The following is a 20,968-nucleotide window of genomic DNA, read 5'->3' as shown; positions in this document are numbered from 1 at the left end:
TCTATTTTCTGTGACTTGTGTTCCATTTCTGCAGTACAGTTCACAACCATGGCTATAAATGCCAAGAAACCCACCTCAATGAAACACATATTATTCTCCTCCCTCTTTATTGGTCTCTGCCTACTCACAGAAACCTCATCATGTGCACATCTTCCTCTACCGCTTTCTAGACTTCTTCAGCATATGACACTTTCTGTACTAACGTTAATCACTGACCTCAACCTGCCTTTGTCTCACCAGACACCCTCAATCTCCAGCCCCATGGGCAACCAACAGTTTACACACACAACTTTCTCCACCGATACTACACATTCCTTCATCTCATGCCCTCCTGCACTTTCTCACATCTAGGAATCTCCCTCCTACACACTGCTGCCACCCCTAAAACACAGGGGCATTGCAGTCTTGGGAACAATGTGAAAAGAGAATACGAGATTTGGATGACTGAATTAGCCACGCTATGGAACGCCACATTAACTAAATGTCACAGTTACAATCACTTGTATAAATTAATGTGAGTCTGTTCGAATGAATTAATGGACTGAAGAGTCTCATTTTTGAATTAATCAATTGTCAGTGGATGCTCTTTAAAAAGACAATGTCAGATTATTTATTTCCTTGTTTTTATCATCACTACCAGAAAATCTGCAGGGTGCGCAATGGATCTGATTATCATGGTGGTGGGGATGGACTGATTTGTGATCAATACAATCATTGTAAGGGGCAGAGGAAGGGAAAGTAAGTATGATAGGCACTCCATTGAACAGCTTTTAATCACAAGTTAGAAACAGGAAAACCGGGAAAAATGTGTTACTATATGTAATGTGCTACTATGTGTAATATGTTACTATATGTAATATGTTACTATACTGTATGTAATGTGTTACCAAATGTTATTTGTTACTATACGAAATGTGCTACTGTTAGGATTTATGTTTATGCACTACAGCCTGTTAGCATATTGTTTGAAGATGAATATTGTTTTGTTACACACACACAAACAATACAGAGGGGGGTGTGTGTGTAGGTGTAAGGACTGACCAACACAGGCCATAAAGGCTGTGGACAGTCTGGAGAGGGGAGGGGTGCATCTCTCTAGGCCAACCAGGAGGTTAGAAAACTGGACAATACCATATTATGAACTGTTTCAGTGTAGAATCGACAGACACAAGACGGATGTAATCTACCCAGCAACCAGATGTGGACAAAAGGAACGCGCCAAGGGGCATGTACAAATCCGAGGGCCAGCAAAGGCGGGGCAAAGTCTAAACCGCGCCCAGTCTCTACTGTGATAGGCCAACAGACACGTTGAAACTACGTCATCACGGTATAAGAACAGCTGTTTACGTACTTCCTGCAGTTCCCTGTTTACCCTGCGTGGTGATGCAGCGAACCCGTATATACGAAAATTGCATTTGCCATTCATTGTTTGCGGTAATTAAACATAATTAAAGAAAGTTAGCAGAACTTGCTTTTTATTTATCCTGACACCGGATGTGTTGCGCGCAGCGTTCACACTACTATATGTAATATGTTATATGTAATCGACTCTTAACCAACCATGCTATTATGTTTGTTTTTCGCGTTGTTTGTAACTTGTTTTGTACATAATGTTGCTGCTACCATCTCTTATGACCGAAAATAGCTTCTGGACATCAGAACTGCGATGGCTCACCTCAAACTCTACGAAGAGTTCTTCTTCAGTGAGTCGGACAGGAGGGATATATTACAGACACCCGACCAGGCCCAGATCCCCGTTATCCGCTGGAGAAGGAAACTGAGATTTTGCAGAAAGAGATCAAGGTGCCTTGAGAGGATCAGGCGACAAGTGGCTAACCTGCACTCCGTCCTGCTAGCTGACATTCAATCGCTGGAAAATAAATGGGACGAACTGAAAGCACGTTTATCCTACCAACGGGACATTAAAAACTGTAATATCTTATGTTTCACCGAGTCGTGGCTGAATGACAACATTAAGAACATACAGCTGGTGGGTTATACTTTCTATCAGCAGGACAGAATAGCAACCTCTGTTAAGACATGGGCCGGGGGCCTATGCATTTATATAAACAACAGCTGGTGCACGATATCTAAGGAAGTCTCTAGATTTTGCTCGCCTGAGGTAGAGTATCTCATGATAAGCTGTAGACCACATTATCTACCTAGAGTTTTCATGTGTATTTTTTGTAGCTGTCTACATACCACCACAGACCGATGCTGGCACTAAAACCGCACTCAATGAGCTGTATACCGCCATAAGCAAACAGGAAAACTCTCATCCAGAGGCTGTGCTCCTAGATGCCGGGGACTTTAATGCAGGGAAACTTAAAACAGTTCTATCAGCATGTTAAATGTGCAACCAGAGGGAAACAATTCTAGACCACCTTTACTCCACACACAAAGCTCTCCCTCACCCTCCATTTGGCAAATATGACCATAATTCTATCCTCCTGCTTACAAGCAAAAATTAAAGCAGGAAGCACCAGTGACTCGGGTTATAAAAAAAAGTGGTCAGATGAAGCAGATGCTAAACTACAGGATTGTTTTGCTAGCACAGACTGGAATATGTTCCGGGATTCTTCCGATGGCATTGAGGAGTACATCACATCAGTCACTGGCTTTATCAATAAGTGCATTGAGGATGTCGTACCCACAGTGACTGTACGTACATACCCCAACCAGAAGCCATGGATTACAGGCAACATTTGCACTGAGCTAAAGGGTAGAGCTGCCGCTTTCAAGGAGCGGGACTCTAACATGGAAGTTAATAAGAAATCCCACTATGTCCTCTGACGAACCATCAAACAGGCAAAGCCTCAATACAGGACTAAGATCGAATCGTATTACACCGGCTCCGACGCTCGTCAGATGTGGCAGGGCCTGCAAACTATTACAGACTACAAAGGGAAGCACAGCCGAGAGCTGCTCAGTGACACAATCCTACCAGAGGGGCTAAATCACTTCTACGCTAGCTTCGAGGCAAGTAACACTGAAACACGCATGAGAGCACCAGATGTTCCGGACGACTATATGATCACGCTCTCCGCAGCCAGAGACCACCATAGGCCATGTGCCCAAGAACACTAAGGTAACCTGCCTAAATGACTACCGACCCGTAGCACTCACGTCTGTAGCCATGGAATGCTTTGAAAGGCTGGTAATGGCTCACATCAACACCACTATCCTAGAAACCCTAGACCCACTCCAATTTGCATACCGCACCAACATATCCACAGATGATGCAATCTCAATTGCACTCCACACTGCCCTTTCACACCTGGACAAAAGGAACACCTATGTGAGAATGCTATTCATTGACTACAGCTCAGCTCAACACTATAGTGCCCTCAAAGCTCATCACTAAGCTATGGACCCTAGTACTAAACACCACCCTCTGCAACTGGATCCTGGACTTCCTGACGGTCCGCCCCCAGGTGATAAGGGTAGGTAACAACACATCTGCCACGCTGATCCTCAACACGGGGTCCGTGCTCAGTCCCCTCCTGTACTCCCTGTTCACTCATGACTGCACGGCCATTCACGACTCCAACACCATCATTAAGTTTGCTGATGACACAACAGTGGTAGTAGGCCTGAAAACCGACAACGATGAGACACCCTATAGGGAGGTCAGAGACTTGACCATGTGGTGCAAGGACAACAACCTCTCCCACAACGTGATCAAGACAAAGGAGATGATTGTGGACTACAGAAAAAGGAGGACCGAGTACGCCCCCATTCTCATCGACGGGAATGTAGTGGAGCAGGTTGAGAGCTTCAAGTTCCTTGGCGTCCACATCACCAACAAACTAACATGGTCCAAGCAGACCAAGACAGTCGTGAAGAGGGCATGACAAAACCTAATCCCCCTCAGGAGACTGAAAAGATTTGGCATGGGTCCTCAGATCCTCAAAATGTTTTACAGCTGCACCATCGAGAGCATCCTGACGGGTTGCATTACTGCCTGGTATGGCAACTACTCGGCCTCCGACCGCAAGGCACTACAGAGGGTAGTGCGTACGGCCCAGTACATCACCGGGTCCAGGCTTCCTGGACCTCTATACCAGGCGGTGTCAGAGGAAGGCCCTAAAAATTGTCAAAGACTCCAGCCACCCTAGTCATAGACTGTTCTCTCTGCTACCGCACGGCAAGCGGTACCGGAGCGCCAAGTCTAGGTCCAAGAGGCTCCTAAATAGCTTCTACCCCCAAGCCATAAGACTCCTGAACAGCTAATCAAATGGCTACCCAGACTATTTGCATTGTCGCCCCCCCCCCCCCCCCCCTCCTCTGGAACACTGCTGCTACTCTCTGTTATTATCTATGCATAGTCACTTTAATAACTCTACGAACATGTACATATTACCTCAATTACCTGGACACCGGTACCCCCTGTACATAGCAAATTGAGTAAATGTTGTTATTTACTGCTGCCCTTTAATCATTTGTTATTCTTATCTCTTACTTTTTGTTGTATTTTCTTAAAACTGCATTGTTGGTTAAGGGCTTGTAAGTAAGCATCTCACAGTAAGGTCTACCTGTTGTATTCGGCACATTGGACAAATACAATATACTATATGCAGTAGGAAGTAGCTTATAAACTGTACATTACTCAAGCGTTATTGCGATTGTGGCGAATGGGGTCTGATTGTTGATGTGCCCCTGCCTGTCCTAAGAATTGTGCCATCTGGTTTGCTTAATATAAGGAATTAGATTTATAGCATTTACTTAAACTGTTGATACTTAAGTACATTTAAAACCAGATACTTGTAGACTTTTACTAAAGCAATATTTTACTGGGTGACTTTCACTTTAGTCATTATCATCAAGGTTTCTTTAATTTAATTCAAGTATGACAAATTAGTACTTTTTCCACCATTGGACAGATACTCTCTCTGGATCTGCACATCTTTGTTGTGTCACAATATTATATCCTACATTATGCAAAAGTAACAACTTTTAATCAGATATAGCTGAAGATGGAGACAAGTGTCTCATTGATGTCATTGATGTGTAATTCCTTCCACAATTCAGTCACTTTGCGATGCCAACCATTAGGTATTTACCAACCAGAATTACAATTCATCTTTGTTTTTTAATCTAAATCCTTGATGGTGCCGGCAGTTGTTCTTCAGAAACATGGATTTCCAAAGCCAACATGATCTTGGAGTGCCTTGATCTCACGAAGAACTGCCTCTTTCTGGAAGTTCAACTGGGAAATAAAAGTCAATTACTTCATTAAATGCATATACATATCAATAACATTGTTTTGAAACAATTCAGAGAGGAACAACCTTCAGGGCGTATTTGTAGGACTGCTCTGCCTCAAGTCTTCGGCCCGTCTGAAACACACAACCACACACACACACTTGAGGGTTAATACACATGGATTTCACCTGAACTCTTTGTTTGTGTCAAAAACCCCAGTACACGGCCCTAAAGGAGCCAATTCTCTTCTGGCCCCCTTCTACACACACTATATACTGTACTGTGTATATACTATAGCACTCAGTCCCACATAACAAGATGTAACAACAGAGATCCGTTCATTCGATATGTAATTCTATGGTGGTGACATCATAAGGTTTGGATCATAGAAACACAAGCCATAGAAAGGGTTTGAAACCTCAAACTCTGGCAATCTGGCTGGCCATCATTGACTTGAATTGGGAGAACCGTTTTATGGATTCTATTTCTATGGACTGGATGCTCACCTGCAAACAAACTAGAGACAGGTAACCCCACACCTCCGCGTTCCCGTTGTTCAGGATGTTGGCCTCTGTCAGTGCATCCTCTGCTTCAGTCAGCTCCCCTAGCTGTGTGTGGGCACACACACACACAGCAACTAAGAACGTATTCCTAACTAGCCTGGTTAAATAAAAGGTTAAATAAATAATAAAAATGCACATACACACAAATATATCCTTGATACATAATCAAAAAGAGCAGTATCATTTCTAGAGGAGCTTGGGAAGAGTAGAAATTGTATTTTTACCCGGTAACAGGCGATCCCTAGTCCCAGCCAGGTGAGGCAGGAGGGGGAGCTCTTGCAGGCGCGCAGGTAAGTTGTTTTCGCCCTCTGAAACTTAAGTGTTAATACATAAAGTGTTAATTTCAATCATGTTGGCACACATCGGTAGGTAGGAGCTGGAGACATAACACCTAATTGGTGGACGAGGTGCAGAGTCAAACTAACAGACCAAAAACAATGAATCTCACACACTCCTAGGGACTTAATTACAGGGAGTTAATTAGTGGGTAACTTTAATATTTTTAGAATAATGTATTGTTCAGTTTCCACCAAAACAACTACCAACTCCTGAATATTCCCCAGTAGTAAATACATTGTTCTCAGGTCCCAGGTGGTGTGTGTGACCCCCACCCCCTGTCCATCTCACCTCCCCTTCCTGCAGGTAGATGGATCCCAGGCGCAGGTAGATGGGGTGTGTGTCTGTGGCATCCGTCACAAAGTCCAGGGTTCTCTCGTAACACTCCTGGGCCTTCCCAAACTCCCCAGTCAGGTGGTGTATGTGCCCAAACAACGCCCATACATCTGGGTCCTATACATGTCCAAAATACACACATCTGGGTCCTATACGTGTCCAGAATACACACATCTGGACCCTATACGTGTCCAGAATACACACATCTGGACCCTATACGTGTCCAGAATACACACATCTGGGTCCCATACGTGTCCAGAATATACACATCTGGGTCCTATACGTGTCCAGAATATACACATCGGGGTCCTATACGTGTTCAGAATATACACATCGGGGTCCTATACGTGTCCAGAATACACACATCTGGACCCTATACGTGTCCAGAATACACACATCTGGACCCTATACGTGTCCAGAATACACACATCTGGGTCCTATACGTGTCCAGAATATACACATCTGGGTCCTATACGTGTCCAGAATACACACATCTGGACCCTATACGTGTCCAGAATACACACATCTGGACCCTATACGTGTCCAGAATATACATCTGGGTCCTATATGTGTCCAGAATATACATCTGGGTCCTATACGTGTCCAGAATATACAGCTGGGTCCTATACGTGTCCAGAATAAACATCTGGGTCCTATACGTGCCCAGAATATACAATATAGCAATCAGGTCCTGTATAGATCACTTAGTTAGAGCATGGTTTTAATAACACCAAGGTTGTGGGTTCAATTCCTGCAGGGATCACACTAATGTGTTAGACATTTGATTCCTGTATGGAAAAATATATAAACCATTTAGAAGCATCAGATTATCATCAAATTGCTGCAAAACCAATTTCCTTTGAAACAATAAAGTTGAAAGTTGAACTTGAAGGGCCAGCTTCTCAGACACAGATTCAGCCTAGTTCTGAACTAATAAGCTCTTTCAATTGAGAATCTCCATTGAGAATGCTTTTTACTCCTGGACCAGGCTTAATTTGTGTCTGGGAATTGGGCTGGAAATGTCTGTTGGCTCTACCTGAAAGCTGTCGTTGAGTGCCTCCTTCAGGCTGGACTCGGCGCTGCCGTACTCTGCCCTGAGCAGCTGCAGGCGGGCCAGGGCCAGGTGGTAGGAGCTGCTCAGACCCCCCTCTGGACACAAGAGCTCCTGGGCCAGCGCTCTCTGGGCCATCTGTGGACAAAGGGTCAGAATTGGACAAGATTAGAAACATTAGCACAATAAACCACATGGATCACCGTGCAGTCTCTTTTTATCATCTACCATCTGTAGCAAACACAGGACACAGAGGGAAGGCTGACAAATATGTGTCTGGACTGATGCACAGATCTCGTCTCAGAATATTGGCCAAATTAAAGAGTGATAAGCATGAAGACAGTGTGAGAGAGATACTATTATACAGAGCTATAGTAGCTCACCAGTCTAACATACTGTATGTGTTTTTCACTCATTATCTTCTGTTGGATTGGGCCACGGTTTAGTGTATACACATCCATAGTCTTCTATACAGCATGTGTGTCTAGTAGCTGTGTGTGTGTGTGTGTGTGTGTGTGTGTGTGTGTGTGTGTGTGTGTGTGTGTGTGTGTGTGTGTGTGTGTGTGTGTGTGTGTGTGTGTGTGTGTGTGTGTGTGTGTGTGTGTGTGTGTGTGTGTGTGTGTGTGTGCTCATGTTGCTGACCTGTAGTGCGTTGTTCTGCAGCAGGAACTGCACTGTCTCCATATAGATGGTGGTGTTTAGTCTGGTGGGGGTTGCTAAGTGTCGCATGGCACTAGGTTCAGCCTCAGCACCTCCCTTGTATCCCTCCCCAGGCATGCTGCCCTGGCAGCTCTGAGACCCGGTCACCACACTGGCTTCTGTGTCTCCATCCACATCTACAGCCAAAAAAAGTAGATCACAGAAATGAGTTTGACCTCTTGCACAACAACACCTCACACTCACAAAGCATGGTCTTGGTTGAACAAGGCTGACAATACGTCTAGTCTCAAGCAGGGTGGCGCCACCGCACGATGCTCGATTTGTCGCTCGGCTAACCAGCTAGCGATACTGCATCTGCTACACTTCAGTGCTCACCTGGCTTGATGGTTAGCGACTCACAGTTAGCCACCTCCTGCTCCTCCTCCCCCAGGTCTGGTGACTCCACCCTTGTCTCCACCCTGCAGGGTGGGGTGACCACCAGGGCTGCCCTCTGCTGCTTGGTGGCCTCCAGGAAGGCCATCTCTGTCTGGATGGAGTTCTCCTGGCCCTCATAGAACAGGCCTGACCAGTGACCACAGATGATATGGTCACCACCATTGGATGGCAATTTTTTTTGAACTGACTCGCAATTGATTCCAAATTGAAGAATTAGAATCGACACCAATATTTCTAAAGTCAAAATGCTCTATTACAACACATTATTCCAGTATTGTAACACCGTATAAATGATTACTAAAGTATTATGGCGTGTCCTTGTTTCTTTGTATTGAATTCTTGGGATTAGATGATGTTCACTGACAGAGGTATCTGTTTGTGTTTGATAGAGGCGTTTCCAGCCTGGTCCTAGATCACTTTGTGCTGTAGAGCCAACCCTAGGGTTGTTGTTACAAACATACAGTATCTGAGACCAGGCTAGCATCTCCCTCCCTGGCTCTCATCTTTTACCAAACAGAGTCCAGGCCACCACATTGGCCGGGTCCACACACGTGGCTCCTTCAAAGAATGTCTCTGCCTCCTCAAGGCGTCCATCCATCTCTGCCAGGATACCACACATAAGCAAACTGCAGACAGACAGAGAATATCATTCAGTTAGACTCTGTAATTCATTTATTTACCCATAAAAGAAAAATACATTAAATAATTAAATAAAATTGTGCAGGGGTGAAAACCCCCAGAAAGGGCTTGTAGGAGGGCCCTCATCCCATGAGAGGTATACATGCAAATGACAAGTTCCTGGTTTCACTGGATGTAAGTTTTAAGTATGGACCTCTATTCCCCTAGTCTGGTTAAACCAGACTGAATGCTGAACCAGGTTACTATCCCCTTCTTTATTACCTGGGCAGGTGTGTTTGCTCCATGGACACAGCGTAGTGGAAGCACTCCTCAGCCTTCTGGTAGTCAGCCGTCAGCATGTACAACACCCCGTAGTCAAACCAGTGGGCTGGGTCGCTACGGTCACGAGTCAGCTGCTGCAGGGGGAGAATCATCACAAACAAACCAAGCCCACTAACAGGGTTAGAACATCCCTTTCTGAACTAATTAAAACCATACTTAGAAATGTCCGTTGTTATGATGTTTTATCCCGTCACAACTAAAGGTCCAATGGTTGAAAACATTCAATAGCTTTGTCACAGGCACTCTAGTGACTGCAGCACAAGGTGTGTGGTGCAGACAGACAGTGTGTAACTACTCAGAATGTGATTAAGATGAGTGCTTCAGCACTTTGCCCTGCCCAAAATGATCCCCTCCAACACTCTGTTACCTCCTGGTAGTACTGGGCAGCTAGCTGGTAGTCTCCGTTGAGCTGGGCCTCCTTGGCAAAGTGTACGAGCTGGGCACAGTCCACCAGGGGGCGAGGCTGAGTCTCCTGGGCATCCACTGACAACGTCTGGAGAGAGAAGAAGGGCAAGGCAGTTAGGTATTCTTTTGTACATTATGGGACACAAACGATTGCACATAATGAATATATTTCACCAAATATAGCATGTTACAAACAGGGCCCAAAAAGGGAGAGTTATGAACACCCAACCCTAGGCAACACAGTGACTAGGGGCTGGTTTCAATTATGGACTTTTTTGGTAGAGAGGAACCACGTCACTGCCTATGTGAAAAAAACAACACATCTGGGGACTCTCTCAACAAATCACAAGGCAGCCATGCCAGAACGTTGCCATTCAAAACCAAAGTTTACAGGCAAAACCTTTGCAGTGGTTTTAGTTAAGATAGATGATGCAAACTAGCCATTTGTGAAATGCACACAATAACCTCTGTGATCTCCATCCTGCTAGCTACTATTTAGTATTTTATTAAAGCAGATAAAGTAGTGGCAGTGACGTAGTTCCTCTATACCAAAAGAGTCCATCATTGAAACCAGATCCTAGTCACTGTTTTTGCCTGTGGTCGGGTTTACGAGACTACATAAGGGAAGGGAGAAGGGAAGAACGGAATAGGTTGAAATCCATGGAAAGAAAGAACTGGTCATGTAAATGTATGTATGGTGGGACTGGGAAGGGTGAGCAAGGATGTGTGTTTGTGTGTGTGTCTTGCCTTGTTGAGGGCGACGTGCATCTCGTCCACCAGGAACACATAGAGCTGGCTGAGGAAGGCCTGCAGCTGCTCAGGATCTGAGAAGGCCTCGGTCCGCAGCATCTTCTCCCTCACGATACGCACCACAGAGTACTGGCCATGACATAGTAGAAGGAACATCACCACAGAGTACTGGCTATGACATGGCAGCATAAACATCAGCACAGAGTACTGGCCATGACATGGCAGCAGGAACATCAGCACAGAGTACTGACCCTAACATGGTAGCAGAAACATCACCACAGAGTACTGGCTATGACATGGCAGCAGAAACATCACCACAGAGTACTGGCCATGACATGGCAGCAGAAACATCACCACAGAGTACTGGCCATGACATGGCAGCAGAAACATCAGCACAGAGTACTGGCCATGACATGGTAGCAGAAACATCACCACAGAGTACTGGCCATGACATGGCAGCAGAAACATCAGCACAGAGTACTGGCCATGACATGGCAGCAGAAACATCAGCACAGAGTACTGGCCATGACATGGTAGCAGAAACATCAGCACAGAGTACTGGCCATGACATGGCAGCAGAAACATCAGCACAGAGTATTGACCCTGACATGGCAGCAGAAACATCAGCACAGAGTACTGGCCATGACATGGCAGCAGAAACATCACCACAGAGTACTGGCCATGACATGGCAGCAGAAACATCAGCACAGAGTACTGGCCATGACATGGCAGCAGAAACATCAGCACAGAGTATTGACCCTGACATGGCAGCAGAAACATCAGCACAGAGTATTGACCCTGACATGGCAGCAGAAACATCCGCACAGAGTACTGGCCATGACATGGCAGCAGAAACATCAGCACAGAGTACTGGCCATGACATGGCAGCAGAAACATCACCACAGAGTACTGGCCATGACATGGCAGCAGAAACATCAGCACAGAGTACTGGCCATGACATGGCAGCAGAAACATCAGCACAGAGTACTGGCCATGACATGGTAGCAGAAACATCAGCACAGAGTACTGGCCATGACATGGCAGCAGAAACATCAGCACAGAGTACTGGCCATGACATGGCAGCCGAAACATCAGCACAGAGTACTGGCCATGACATGGTAGCAGAAACATCAGCACAGAGTATTGACCCTGACATGGTAGCAGAAACATCACCACAGATTTACAGTTGAAATCGGAAGTTTAGATACACCTTAGCCAAATACATTTAAACTCAGTTTCACAATTCCTGACATTTAATCCTAGTAAAAATTCCCTGTCTCAGGTCAGTTAGGATCTCCACTATTTTAAGAATGTGAAATGTCAGAATAATAGTAGAGAGAATGATTTATTTCAGCTTTTATTTCTTTCATCACATTCCCAGTTGGTCAGAAGTTTACATACACTCAATTAGTATTTGGTAGCATTGCCTTTAAATTGTTTAACTTGGGTCAAATGTCATGGGTAGCCTTCCACAAGCTTCCAACAATAAATTGGGTGAATTTTGCCCCATTCCTCCTGACAGAGCTGGTGTAACTGAGTCAGGTTTGTAAGCCTCCTTGCTCGCACACGCTTTTTCAGCTCTGCCCACAAATGTCCTATAGGATTGAGGTCAGGGCTTTGTGATGGCCACTCCAATACCTTGACTTTGTTGTCCTTAAGCCATTTTGCCACAACTTTGGAAGTATGCTTCGGGTCTATTCTATGAAAAACAGTTGTTTATGAATAACATACAAGGGGAAACATATGTATCAGACAGCATTGAATTGTCTTCTCAAAAAGACTTTAAAAAGGGACGACAGAGCTACGCTGGTCAAACTTGGAAAGACTGCACAAACAGATCTGGCATCAGAATATTTGGGATCCAATTGATCTTTCACTAAATCTATAATACATTGTAAGGAACCGACCTCAGATGAGAAGAACAACAAGCAGACTGGCTTGTTAACCAGAATTTAGGAGATAAGCACCAGCTGGCCACTGGTTAGCCCTGACCCCGCTGTCCAAAAGCAGCTATTGAGCGCTCATGCAACTGTCATTCTCAACATTATCCTTTACCCACTCCCCTAACCAGGATCATACTCATAAGTGTACACCGTAGCAAAAGGTTTTGCAACAGAAAACAAAAACAACTGTTTCTTAAGTTTAGGTATTCTCTGCCTGTTTCAGTCATTTTTTTTGGTGCCTAATGAATGCGACCCAGCCCTTTCTCACCTTAATCTGCTCTTTGAAAGCAAAGTACTTCCCAGAATAGTTGAGTTCTCCCAGGAGCTTGGTCTTGCGCTGCTCCTGGCTGGTTGGGTCCAGAGGCTTCTCTCCGGGCAGGAAGGCAGGCCCGAACAGCTGCTGGTACTGCTCCAACACCTGGCCTGCCACACTGGCTATCTGGGCCTGGTACTCCTGCACAGCCTGGTACAGCAGGATAGAAGGAAGGAAGTAGGGAAGCAAGGACGGAAGCAAAGCCGCAAGGAAGGAAGGGATAAATAATGCTAAAAATAGACTTGTTTTCAAACAATTATGACATTTGGTAACGATTTGCATTTCCCAGAGCCCGTTATAAGGTTAATTGTGACGTTGGTTTGGGATGTGCTGGACCGCAGGAGACATCAGCTATCATCACCGGAAACCACTGGCATTTTATGCCTCTACTTACTTTAGCAGGCTACTACCTTTGACTGTGTTCACAAGTCTAGATTATGGCCACAAGATGGCAATCACTCAGAGTGAATGTAATGATTGAGGGAAGTGCAATCATCAGACCATGTTATTGGATTGCGTTTGTGGAATGTGTGTGTGTGGTAGTTTACTCTCTCTGCTCCAGCAGGTCTGCGAGGCAAAGGAGCTCTGGGAGGTATCAGCTCCATCACCCTTTCAACAGAAATGTAGAGAAAACGTAGTAAACCATAAAACAATGTTACAACAACATTACTAGGATATTGCTACAACGTTACTACAACTGCTACTACAACATCTATTCAAACAAACCATCCATTTTTCTTCCCATTCCAATCTATATTACTGCAGTACTTCCACTCAATTACTTCAAACTTACATGTTTATCTTTGAGGCCACTCCATATATTTAATTAAAGTTGAACAAACATTACGTTACCTTTTGGCTAACTCTTCCGGTGATCTCTTTGGCACCAGTGACTTCTCAAGAGCGATTTCAATGATGATGTAGGTTCTGGAATCTGCATACATCTAAGTTCAAGGTTCAAGTTCATTTGCCACATGCAATAGATACACTGGAAATGGTACACAGAGATGATAGGTACTACTTATAGAGGGTGGCAGGTAGCCTAGCAGTTAGGAGCGTTGGGCCAGTAACAGAAAGGTCGCTGGTTTGACTATGTGAAAACTCTGTTGATGTGCCCTTGAGCAAGGCACTTACTCTAATTGCTCCTGTCAGTCTCTCTGGATAAGAGAGAGTCTGCTAAATGACTACATTGTAAATGTATACATGACCCCTAGATTTGATCTTTTTGAATGGTTCACCGAACCCCAACTCACCTGACCCTCTGTGTTCACTTGTTGCTGCTGTTCAGTTTCAACCAGCGTCACACTATCAGAGCCAATGGGTGCTGACTTCCCCTGTGTCCCGGGCTGAAATTAAACACATCACCATGTCCTTCTCTCCCACCAATCAAGGCAAACAAGCACAGCATATTTATTTTCTAGTTCACTCTTAACAAGTTAGAATATTGCCATGAGACATTGCAAAAAGACCAAGTTGGAAATACACACTAGCAAACCAACTGCATGTTTCAACCATGCTACAGTTCAGAACAATCATTAAACAGTTATTTTCTGGTTGGATGTGGGCATGTGTAGGCAACACTTCTAGGCAACACTTGTGTATGAACCATGAATGAGAGGTTGTTGTTTGTGTGGATCAACTCATGTACCTGTGCATGCTTGTGTAACGGATGTGAAATGGCTAGCTAGTTAGCGGGTGCGCGCTAGTAGCATTTCAATCAGTTACGTCACTTGCTCTGAGACTTAAGTAGTGTTGCCCCTTGCTCCGCAAGGGCCGCGGCTTTTGTGGAGCGATGGGTAACGCTGCTTCGTGGGTGACTGTTGTTGATGTGTGCAGAGGGTCCCTGGTTCGCGCCCGTGTCGGGGCGAGGGGACGACGTAAAGTTTAAACTGTTACATTGGTGCCGTGACCCGGATCACTGGTTGCTGCGGAAAAGGAGGAGGTTGAAAGGGGGGTGAGTGTAACGGATGTGAAATGGCTAGCTAGTTAGCGGGTGCGCGCTAGTAGCATTTCAATCAGTTACGTCACTTGCTCTGAGACTTAAGTAGTGTTGCCCCTTGCTCTTGCTCGGCTTTTGTGGAGCGATGGGTAACGCTGCTTCGTGGGTGACTGTTGTTGATGTGTGCAGAGGGTCCCTGGTTCGCGCCCGTGTCGGGGCGAGGGGACGACGTAAAGTTTAAACTGTTACACTTGCATGCTTGTGTGTGTGTATGTATGTGTACTTTGTGCACTTTGTGTGTGTGCATCCGTGGGCATGCATGTGTGTGTGTGTGAGCGTGTGTGTGCACACTTGTGGAGGCACATGTGTGTGTGGGTGCATGCCTGTGTGTAAGAGCCTGTTATTTGTCTGGCCATGACAGATGCTTAGTTGGTGGGGTGGCTGTGTATGTGTGTGTGTATGTTTCCGTGTATGTATGTGTGCGTACGCACATGAGTCGGTGTGTTTCTTCGTCGATCTTTCAGCTGCTGTGCCACGGGGGGTGGGGGGGGGTGTAGCGAGGGGCCAGATGAGCTAACAGCTAACGAGATGATTCACCGCTCTCTGACGACGCTGGCAAGCTGCTGCCATTAAGGCTAATTGCTTTGGGAAGCGGTCCTGTTGCTGCCGACCCATAATTCAATCATAGAGGAAATCAGGGTCTCTGATCTAAGATGCTCTGTGGGAGACTGCAGCTGGCCTATCAACAGGATGTCACTGAATGCTATTGAGACCTTTTACAAAGAAGTCATATCCTAGCTCTATCGCAGTAGTTAGTTAGTTAGTAGTTAGTTTTTCTTCGATTCCTTGCATCCTATCTCCTTGTCTCCTACTCAACCATATTGGAGGAGAAGGTCAAAGGTCCCTCCCATCTCACCTTGTTCTCCAATGTGTTCTGAGAAAGAGGCAAGGAGAGAGGGTGCTAGGCATCAAGGAATGATGAATTGAGAAAGAGCCACTGTCTGAGACACAGAGCCCCATCATGGTCAAAAAGGCAGTAAGTCAGTCGCTCACCCTTTTGGGCGATTCCTTGGTGTCCTTCCCGCCCTTGTGACCGCCGTCAAACAGCTTACTAGGGATCGCCTTGCAGGAGCCTACGGAGGAGGGGGCCCTACCTCGTCCCTGGGTGGCCGGAGCCCTGATACTCTCTCTCAGAACACTGATGTTTCTCTTAGCCTGTCAAACACAATACAAGGGTCATGTTCATTAGGGCACACCGTAACAAAACATTTTGCAACGGTAAACGAAAATGACGGTACTTATTGGACCAAGTCCATAGTCGTCCCTCCTGTTTCAGTCCGTTTGTCGCCTTATGAACATGACCCGGGTCACACATAATAACACCAGATAATCACTCAGCAGGGGGTGGTTTGGTTCTATGTTGCCAAGGTAATGCAAAAACTCAAGTTCAGCACCTCAGGGGTAGCGTGACAGCATTAGAGCACATCACAGGAGGTTGGTGGCACCTTAATTGGGTCGGACGGGCTTGTGGTAATGGCTGGAGCAGAATCAGTGGAATGGTATCAAATACATCATACACATGTGTTTGATGCCATTCCATTTGCTCCGTTCCAGACATTATTATGAGCCGTCCTCCCCTCAGCAGCCCCCATTAACAATCCAAACTATGACACAACAAGCCAATTAGCAATGAGTAAAAACCATCCCTGCAGAGATACAGTGCTGCACAGCTGTGAAATACTAAAAGATGTGTCAAAGGTGTGTTGTGGTTAACGGATGTATCTCATATTTCCACATTTGTTCATGTACAAGCTAAGAGCCCTTAGAAACCTAATGGTTATGAGATGTACTGCGCTAACACAAACAATTTGTTTTAAGATTGTAATAACATGGACCATCAAGTGTTTTGATTCTCTATTTTAGGACACCTGAGGGTATCATATATTTTTTTTTAAAGGGCAATAAAGTGTTATCTAGCTACATAGGAAATGTACAAAAACAAACCAAAACAACTAACCAAATGTCCTCAGCAGAATGATACTTTAAACAAAACTCCAATAGACAGAGAGAGAGCAACAAGGACACAATAACTGGCACAGAATAGAATGGATGATAATCTGGACAACTGCTGTGTCTCAGAATGAATTAGTCAACATGGCTGCCTCTGTTCTGGTAGTCTGTTCTGCAAGTCTGTTTCATTTCTCCACTCATATCACAGTCTCTCTCACACACACAGACATACACCTAAAGCAGTTCTGTAATAATCACGAGTGGCAAATTAGTATTGACCGTTCCTCCACACCTGCCACTGCAAGACTATCTCACCTTAGTCTTGCGATACCAAACCTGTCAACACCATATTCTTATTTCCCACCCTTTTTTTCTCCCCAATTTCGTGATTACGATCTTGTCTCATAACGGCAACACCACAACGGGCTCCGGAGAGGCGAAGGTCGAGTCATGCGTCTTCTGAAACATGATCCGCCAAACTGCGCTTAATACCTGCTCGCTTAACCCGGAAGCCAGCTGCACCAATGTGTCGGTGGAAACACCGTTCAACTGACAACTGCAGTCAGCCTGCAGAAGCCCAGCTCGCCACAAGGTGTCGCTAAAGTGCGATGAGCAAAAGTAAAGCCCCCCCGGCCAAACCCTCCCCTAATCCGGACGGCGCTGGGCCAATTGTTCGCCGTCCTATTGTACTCCCGGTCACAGCCGGTAATGAGATCGAACCCCAGGCTGTAGTGACACCGCAACACTGAGATGCAGTGCCTTAGACCGCTGCCACTTGGGAGGCCCCAACTACACCATATTCTAAAGAAAACTTGAATGGCTGTAGTCGAAGCTACTTTCACCTTGACCAGTAGGTCAGAGTCGTAGAAGGGGTAGAGCCGGTATGCCCCACGGACACGCCTCGCCCCGGGGTACAACAGGGGCGCCATGTCCACGTATGCCACACCATGGAAGGAGAGTTGGGTCTCATCCTCACCCTGTTGAACAGACACACACACACACACACACAACGGCAGTTCAAACAAACATTAGCAAGGATATTAACAATAATGGCCAAGAGTGATTTAATCAGATCCTGAATAGGAGAAATTCAGTGTCTTACTCCCTTGTCTTTGCCAGCCTTCCCTCCCTTAGTGGCTCCAACCTGTGGTGACCTCATGACCTCTACTGGCCACAGTCTGCTTTCTGCTATCCTATGGGTCAGACTGAGAGAGGAGGATAGAACATGGATAGAGAATTCAATTCAATTCAATAAAACGTTATTGTTCCCAAAGGGCAATTTGGTAGCAGTGCATTATATAGGCCAACTTTTTTCAATTCAATTTTGAAAAACTTTATTGAGGATACTGTAGCTTCATAGCATCTCTATTTATATTTGTTACAGATAAAAATCCAAGATTTGTGTGTTTAAAGCAAGGCTCAATAGAAGCAGATTGTTGGCAGTGAGGTGGTGTATCTGTCTCACCAGGCTGCACCATCTGCATCCAGAAAGCAACGACGCTCTGTGTCCCAGCTCACTCTCTTCTTATTGGTCTCCGCTTCTTTCCGGAAATCCCTGTCCTGGAAAACACAGGAAGAGATGAGGGGAAGAGATCCATACATTACACAGAATGTATTGGTCAAACCACTGAGAGTGCAAACAACGATGACTCAATGACAATAATTGAAAAAACGACAGAACAATAAAAACATTTGATTCATTTGGTATTAAGGTGAGATTGTGCGGCAGTACTAGAGATGGTTATACCAACCATAATACTAGAGTACAAGTAGGCTAGAGTACCTCTATGCTGGTGAGATCCCCATCCTCCATTTCAATGGGCTCTCCCTCCATGGAGACACCTGGTATGAATTGAGCTCCAGGAGCCAACAGGGGACCCAGGGGCCACTTTCTGGGTCTTCCCATGGGTTCACTCTCCCCGCCCACCTTCAGCAGCCCATTGGAGAACATCAGCACCTGCTCTTTCTGGGGGGAAACAAGAAATGTGTCAGGAACAAGTTAAAGTTAAATGTCATATGACATAGGGATTGTGGGTTCATCTGTGTGTGTGCATTGTATCCTTGAATTACTGTCAATAGTTCAAAGTTGACAACATTTCCACAGTAAAAATGCTTTAGTGCATTAGTATGGGAATTGGTCTGTACTATTCCAGTGTGATTGTGAACTAACCTATAGAGTTGTCATTCTATTCAATAGCAAATATTTGCCAAATGGCATGAAAAGAAGAGGAATTTCACTTTACTTCCTGTATTGACTCAATTGAAATGGAATTGGCCCCAACCCTGATGGCAACATAGGTCTCTTAACGCTCACCTCTGCAGTGAGGGGAACCTGCAGGGCAGCCACGTAGCTGGAGGGAGGACCAGACCCAGAGACAGGGTTCCACACCTCCGGGACAGAGTAAGCTGTCTCCACAGTAACCTTCAGCAGGTTGGAGTCAGACAGCTGGACGCCGGATAGCAGAGGCTCGGGAACACAGACGGTCACATCTAGAGATGGCTGGGTGCCAGGCAGAGGAGGGATGTCAATTACAAACAAACAGAGCACACACGCACACACACACACACATACATATAAACACAGTCACACACACACACAGTCACGTATGAACACACAGTCTCACACACACACACACACACACACACACACACACACACACACACACACACACACACACACACACACACACACACACACACACACACACACACACACACACAGTTACACACACACACAGTCACGTATGAACACACAGTCACACACACACAAAGTCACACACACACACACACACAAAGTCACACACAAAGTCACACAGACAAAGTTTCTCGTGCTGGTTAGTTTTTACTCCTACTTTACAGCTGCCCTCCTGTGAGGCTGCCTCCGCAGGTGAGCCAGGAGTTGGATGAAGAAGCACAGTGGAGAAGAAGCTGACCTGACCTATTGAGGGTGAGAGAGAGAGGAATACATTTACATTTCAAACATGAGTGAGTTTTTTTTTTTTGGGGGGGGGGGGCCCTGGAAGGTATTAAGTTAGATGGATACTTGATTGGATCTAATGTGTTGGTCTCTCACCATGCAAGAGAGGTAGCAAGTCCACTATAGCTTGCCCTATAACTGCAGTCTTCTCCTCCTTCTGCTTCTTCTCCTTGGGAAGGACCTCAATCACTGTCACTAAATGACAACGACACAATAGAGAGGATTAATTTGGTAAGCAACCGTAGATTGTGGAACAACTGGCTGAACGAGGGAGACACGGTACAATGAGGATATGGATCAATCGTCAAGATAAATAGTGGCTTTAACATCTGAAACAAGCAGCACACATAATAATGAATTAGTTAGTAGTAGCTCACATATGACAGGTTTGTGTGCCATGTCATCTAATGTGTGGGCAGCATCTGAGCACTCAAAGCTGCAGGTGAAGTTGTAGTCCACGCTCTGATCCACAGCAGCATCCAGCTTCTGGGAATCCCCCAGGACGATGCCATTGAACTCAGCCCTCACATAGTTCAGGATGCACTCAGCCTTGTTGCCCCTCTGAAAGTGAAAAACAGCGATACCATTTTGTTAGGGGTGTGTTTATTATAATACTAACGTTAGCTAGCTAGCAGAATTTGATCAATAGAGCTCAGTCACAGCCGGGAATGCACATTTTTGTCATAGCCAAACACACTTGATCCATTAAGTTAGTCATCAAACTCTTGATTAACTGAATCAGTTGTACTTCCTGAGCTAGGACAAAAAAAGTGCACAACTGTGGATACCCAGAACCCAAGAATTTAAAACACCAAGTTAGGCATATATGCAAGTTGCTACAACTGACTGTTCTTATTCTACCAGTGCTACTAACGTACTGGAAACCAGATAGGGATACAGGCTTACCAGGTTATTTCCACGAAGTACTGTTATTTTCACGAGTGTTACTTTGTCTCTCGCACCACGAAATTGTTCCATTCTGGTTTTGTAAATCAGAGTGAGTAGAAGTCAAATGTTTATTAATTGTTCTGGATAAACAACCCCCCTTGCACTGCAGCAGGTGAATACATCAGTGTCCCCGTTTC

General features: G+C 45.4%; 1 protein-coding gene across 2 annotated transcripts; it reads right to left on the bottom strand.

The window, feature by feature from the left end:
• Positions 1-4,761: 4,761 nt before the first annotated feature.
• On the bottom strand, positions 4,762-20,964 carry cfap70 (cilia and flagella associated protein 70). 2 transcript variants are annotated; one of them, XM_055898684.1, is made up of 26 exons: positions 20,790-20,964; positions 20,261-20,444; positions 19,980-20,078; positions 19,759-19,844; positions 19,221-19,406; positions 18,690-18,872; positions 18,372-18,466; positions 18,009-18,111; positions 17,749-17,883; positions 15,950-16,111; positions 14,211-14,303; positions 13,810-13,901; positions 13,506-13,566; positions 12,913-13,107; positions 10,699-10,830; positions 9,914-10,039; positions 9,487-9,620; positions 9,097-9,212; positions 8,527-8,712; positions 8,134-8,327; positions 7,477-7,629; positions 6,396-6,557; positions 5,993-6,082; positions 5,712-5,813; positions 5,292-5,339; positions 4,762-5,209 (listed from the first exon to the last, which is right to left on the bottom strand). In XM_055898684.1, the coding sequence occupies exons 1-26, from the start codon at positions 20,859-20,861 to the stop codon at positions 5,129-5,131; spliced, it is 3,270 nt and encodes a 1,089-aa protein (XP_055754659.1). In that variant the 5' UTR covers positions 20,862-20,964; the 3' UTR covers positions 4,762-5,128. The 2 variants fall into 2 exon arrangements, with proteins under 2 accessions (XP_055754659.1, XP_055754660.1); XM_055898685.1 differs by having other exon boundaries at positions 4,762-5,197.
• Between the last annotated feature and the right edge of the window lie 4 nt (positions 20,965-20,968).

The sequence above is a fragment of the Salvelinus fontinalis genome, chromosome 34 (assembly GCF_029448725.1).
Source record: "Salvelinus fontinalis isolate EN_2023a chromosome 34, ASM2944872v1, whole genome shotgun sequence".
Lineage (NCBI taxonomy): Eukaryota > Metazoa > Chordata > Actinopteri > Salmoniformes > Salmonidae > Salvelinus > Salvelinus fontinalis.
This window is presented reverse-complemented; position numbering and strand designations above follow the sequence as displayed.